Below are 5,277 nucleotides of genomic sequence, written 5' to 3'. Positions count from 1 at the left end.
CATTTGCAGTCATTTACATGTTGAATAACCTGGACATCCCCAATTGAGAGAAAATGGGATTATGTTGACCAGTGTATGATTGAGTCTCCGAGTTACTCAGATTAAGGTGTTTGTTTAAACAAGAACATTAGTTACATGTGCATTTAATTTTCCAGTTATGGGAAAAAAACATCAATAGATCTGACCCCAAAGGATTTAATCTCAACATTTTATATTTGTGGTTTAGAATTATTCCATAACTAGTGTGAGATTCTCCTACAAGTAAATCCAGGTACATTGATGAAGTCTGGATGCGTCTCCTTCTCAAACTAACTTTTAATTGGACAACAGTACAGCTGTGATGCTAGGTTGTCTCCGTTTAGCGCCGGGAGTATTACTGATGGACGGAAACGGTCAAGGAACAGCTTCAGAAAAAGAAAAGCTGTTGGCAAAACAATCTCACAACAAGATCCATCAGTAGCTGTTTCGGAGCTCTCTGTTGTGTCTTGCTTGGTAACTACTGTCTCCAAAAAAAGAAGGAACTTTCATGCTTAACTTCTTAAGCTAATGTGGATGAGAATTCCTTTAACTGCTTGGAAAAATGTAATTTGAACATCGACAGTTTTATGACAACTGGGAAAAATCCACCGACCAAAAGCTCCAGAGGAACTACCAGCAGTAATGTACATTGTGGTGAGATTTTTTGTAAACTACTGTTTTCAAAGCCACATGAAAACATAAGGTTAGTCAAAATCAGAGCCATTTATGATGCATGTATATAAAACTAAAAATGCCAGTTCAGTAATTTCAAATGAAGGTAACACCAAGTTTGTATATTTTTATTTGTAATATTGGTGTACAGGGAACATAAAACAATTCCTTAGATCACTTTTGTTGCTTTTTTGTTTTCTTTGGTTTTTGTTTATCTACATTCTGACTTTCCAAACGACTAAAAAGCACTCCAGAGTCCGACCCCAGCGCTCTCCCTTCAAAGGGACAGTCCATTCCCTGATGCCTTGGCAGGAAGTTCAGAGCTTTCCAGCTCCTCTCACCTGGTTGCACCCCGAGTCTGGAGAGGAGCTTGTTAGATATCTCCGGCACTATCGGCTGGAGGAGTGTGCCATATATCCTCAGGCATTCAAGAGACACGTGGATGATTGTGTCGAGCCAGCACTGGTCTTTGCTGTCCTTTCTATCTAACTTCCAGGGTGTGTGCCGCTGAACAAACCCGTTGGTTAGCCTCACACAGGCAGTGATGGCCTCCAGAGCTTTGTACACATGCATGCTCTCGTAATGCTGCTCCACCAAAGCTGGGAGACTTTTCACAGCATCCAACATGTGATAGTCTTCAACCACAGCCCTGCCGTTAAGGCCGATCTGTTGAATGGGGAAAGACTGAGGGCAGAAAGAGGGGTAGGCCTGAGCTGGGTTAAGTGCAGGAGCTGTGCAGCGGTTAAGAAGGCCGCCCAGAGAGTCAGCGAGCTCTGCGTTGAGCAGCTTGATAACTTTGTCATCTGTGTAATCACAGTCTGAGTCTGGAACCCCCTGACGCAGCAGAAAGTACCTCATACCATCAGTTGTGAACAGCTGTGAACGTTCAAGAGGATCAACCACATTACCCAAACTTTTAGACATTTTCTTTCCACCTACTGTCCAGTGAGAGTGCACGTGTATCGTGTGAGGCAGTGGCAGCCCAGCCCCTAGAAGAAAAGATGGCCAGTAGATGGCGTGAAATTTTAAGATGTCCTTTCCCACAATGTGGTGGGCCACATGCCACCACTGCTTGTGTTTATCTGGATAGCCAACTACTGTAAGGTAGTTCACCAGAGCATCCAGCCACACATAAATGGTTTGCTCAGGGTCTCCTGGGACGGGGATCCCCCACTGGAGGCGGTTTCTCTGACGGGACACTGAGAGGTCAGGAAGGTCCTCCTGCAGCCACTGCAGAACAGCCTGGTAGAAACGCTCCGGCTGTACAGCCCCGGGATTTAATCTGAGCCAGTCGAGCAGCTGAGACCGGAACGCAGACAGGCGGAACATGTAGTTTTCCTCTTTCATCCACTCCACCTGCAAAATATTGGAGAGCAGCCTCATTGTTTTTGTGATGGAGTAAAACTGCACAAAAGCTATAAATAATTTGACATTTTGAGAAATTCACTTATTTCCTTCCTGCAAATTAGATGAGAATACAACTCTCATATCTGTCCATTCAACCATCTCTAAAGCTGACTAATTAGCACACAATATCTTGTTTGTTTAATTCATACAAAAACCAAAGTGTAATAACAATAAGTCGTGGTTTTATGGGGGGTTGTGTGCCTAACCATTTTATTGCTAGGAGCAGTCTTCTTGTCACAATGTGCACACAACAGATAACAGATGTTGTCAGGAATGTCAGGTGTGGGTCCATCTCCAACAACACTAGATCCTCCATTTCCCATAATGCAACACAATAGCATCTTTTTCTTAGATACACACACACAGGCTTCCAGTTATAAATCTGTAGTCTCAAAGCTCAAGCAGATATTTTTTCTCAGAGTTTATAAAGCTACACAGAAGACATTATACAACTCTTTCCACAAGCTGAGTAGTATTCTTTGTGACAGGCAAACTGATCTTAAATGTGCAAAACTGTCAGAGTGCCCTTGTAAAGTTTGCACCCACTCATGTCCACTGAAATCAAACTTGAGCTCAAGTTCTTTCAACTTACTTTGTGGCCACTCTCCAGCGATACCTTGATCTCCTTCCCTGTCGAGTCCAAAGCATCGGTCACCTGCAATGGTGTGAGGAAGCTTTCATCTTGTGTGGAGTACCAGCCTTCATAACTCCCCTTGTAGATGAGCCCTTTGCTCCAAAGAACAGACCAGAAATGCTCCACAGCCTGCCGGTGTCTCTCCTCAGTGGTTCTTATAAAGTCTGTGTACGATATGTTGCAGCTGCTGAAGAGATGTTTGAATCTTTCGGACACATCGGTGCAGAAGGACAGGGGATCTTTCCCTGCAGCATCAGCAGCTTGTTGAATTTTCAAGCCATGTTCGTCTGTGCCTGGAATGCAAGATAATAGGATGTGTTATTAGGAATTAGGGCTGCAGTTATTAAGTGTTTAGTCTGTGAAATGTCAGAAGAATTGTTCATAAAAATGTCCATCAAAATTTCCAAGAGCCAAAGATGACATCTTCAAATTGTTGGTTTTGTCTTACTGACAGTCCAAAACCTTGAGATATTCCATTTACAATAATGTAAAATAGAAAAAAAAGCAAACTCTCATATTTGATAAAGAACATGTTTGGCATTTTCCTTTTAAAACTGTTGAAATGATAAACTGATTATGAAAATAGCTGTTACTTCTCTGTTGATCGACTAATCAATTAATCTACTAATCTTTTCAGCCCCCAGAGTCCTGAAAGATGATATTTTTTCCCCCGTTACACACACAAGATAAAAATATTATCTTTCTGGACCTCCCAGTGGCAGGATGCCATTTTACTCAACTGTTTTTCTTTAGTTACCTTAAATCTCAGTTTAAGATGTGTACATAAGAGTATAACTTAATGACATCACAACTGGAGCCAATCCTAGCCCAGTATGAAATTTACACAAGTGTGATGTGGAGCATTAAAACCTCCAGCACACTTCAAACAAAATATCTGCATTGATTGAGTCTGTGTTTGTCAATGAGGGAGAAGGAGTAGATGTGCTTAGAAGATTTTTTAACATAGATAATTTAACTTTTTTACTGTTAAAATCATTATTATTCAAACCAGAGTACTTTATACGCCATTAAAGATGTCAGGGTGTCATCTTTAACTTTTACAGATAATGTAGAGATTTACAGTGTGAGGTTTCCTACTTAATACATGCAAGCAATGGCAACAACAGTAACATGCACGCATACATTTAGGTGAATTGAGGATTTACCTGTAGCAAACTTTGACTTGAATCCCTGAAGTAGCTTATACCTGTGCAAGCAGTCAGCTGAAACTGCTGAATACAAGTGTCCTAAATGAGGAGACGCATTTACATAGAAGATGGGGGTGGTGATGTAGTAACTCCTTTCATCTTTGCACAGATGGGTGCTGGAGTGTCTCAAAACAGCGATCTTCTGATGCCTCAATAGAGCTGAAATGGGTGATAAAAAGGGGCTTTGCTGCAGTCTGTGAACAGCGTTACGGCTTCTGGTGACAAACATAAACGGTGTCCTCATTGTTGGATAGCAGGCGAGACCCACATGAAGTCCACCAAACAATAGTATTAATGATTTGGTAAATGCTAGTCATTCATTTAGCTAGCTAAAAGATAAGAAAAGCGGATCAGCGAGTAACGATACCAATTTCGGAAAATAACTTAAGATTGTAAGACTAGTACTGGCAAATGTTTTATATTAAAATAGCAGAAATACTTGGATTTTAAGCTTTTTTTCCCTCGATCTGCAGCACATGTGAGTTGCTTGCTTGTCAAGGTTAGAGCTTCTTCCGTTTTTAATAAGCGTCAGCCCACCGTCCAATCAAATCGCTGCACTATGTACCACGAACACCAACGACCAATCAGATTGCGAGGATTACCAAGTTTTGTTCAACCTGTATCATGCTGCGTTCAGGCCATATCGGATGGATCTGAATTATTCACATGTTCACGTAAGTAACAAGTCAGGAGGGTTGTATGATAACCGGTCATATGAAGGCTTAAAATACTGTCCATTGACAAAATTACACTATATATCCATTAAATTTGTGTACAAACTACATTAAACAACGTACTTTGGCTGATGTAAAGCATTCACGCCACGTTTGCTTGGTTTTTAGGTATTTCCATATTATTAAGTGCCAAATTGAAGATATCGGAGCTTTCAGAAAGATCCGAGTTTCCAAGTTGTAATTACGACTGTCTTGGAGATTGACATGAACGCTATTTACATATTGGAAACTCGTAATTACGACAGCTCTGATATGACCTGAACGCGACATAGTGTATTTTATTTTCACGTAACTTCTGAAGTAGATGAGCAGCATGACGTTTAAGGAACCATCCTCCTTTTTTCAGACAGCTTTACTGGAATATATCAGACCTGTCAATTGTTGCACATTTTGTTCCTCTCACTCTTTATTATTTTTATTTTATTTTTTATTAATTGTTAGGGAGAGCGCTGCCCGGTCTTCGTTGTCAAAAATACCATTGGGTCTATTCTCAAAGAAATATGAAGCTATTTTTTTTAATCAGAGAGGCTGAGCAAATGCATGGTCCTGATATAACGTTTAATGTAATTTGGTTGCATATGAATTAATGTATGAAGCAACCGTG

General features: G+C 40.7%; 1 protein-coding gene across 1 annotated transcript; it reads right to left on the bottom strand.

The window, feature by feature from the left end:
- Positions 1-797: 797 nt before the first annotated feature.
- On the bottom strand, positions 798-4,448 carry mars2 (methionyl-tRNA synthetase 2, mitochondrial). The gene is made up of 3 exons (XM_044363105.1): positions 3,898-4,448; positions 2,690-3,024; positions 798-2,046 (listed from the first exon to the last, which is right to left on the bottom strand). Exons 1-3 carry the CDS (start codon positions 4,181-4,183, stop codon positions 865-867), a joined length of 1,803 nt encoding a protein of 600 aa, XP_044219040.1. The 5' UTR covers positions 4,184-4,448; the 3' UTR covers positions 798-864.
- Positions 4,449-5,277: the final 829 nt, after the last annotated feature.

Source organism: Thunnus albacares, chromosome 10, assembly GCF_914725855.1.
Source record: "Thunnus albacares chromosome 10, fThuAlb1.1, whole genome shotgun sequence".
NCBI lineage: Eukaryota > Metazoa > Chordata > Actinopteri > Scombriformes > Scombridae > Thunnus > Thunnus albacares.
Note: the sequence above shows the minus strand (reverse complement) of the source record. Positions and strands in the feature narration are given on the sequence as shown.

What these genes read in the sequence shown, in the direction of transcription:
- mars2 (XM_044363105.1), bottom strand. Translation starts at nt 4,183, where the DNA reads ATGAGGACACCGTTTATGTTTGTCACCAGAAGCCGTAACGCTGTTCAC. An exon ending in CAAGTCAAAGTTTGCTACAG is followed by an intron (nt 3,025 to 3,897) that starts GTAAATCCTCAA and finishes CTTGCATTCCAG; the next exon opens with GCACAGACGAACATGGCTTG. An exon ending in CGCTGGAGAGTGGCCACAAA is followed by an intron (nt 2,047 to 2,689) that starts GTAAGTTGAAAG and finishes AATATTTTGCAG; the next exon opens with GTGGAGTGGATGAAAGAGGA.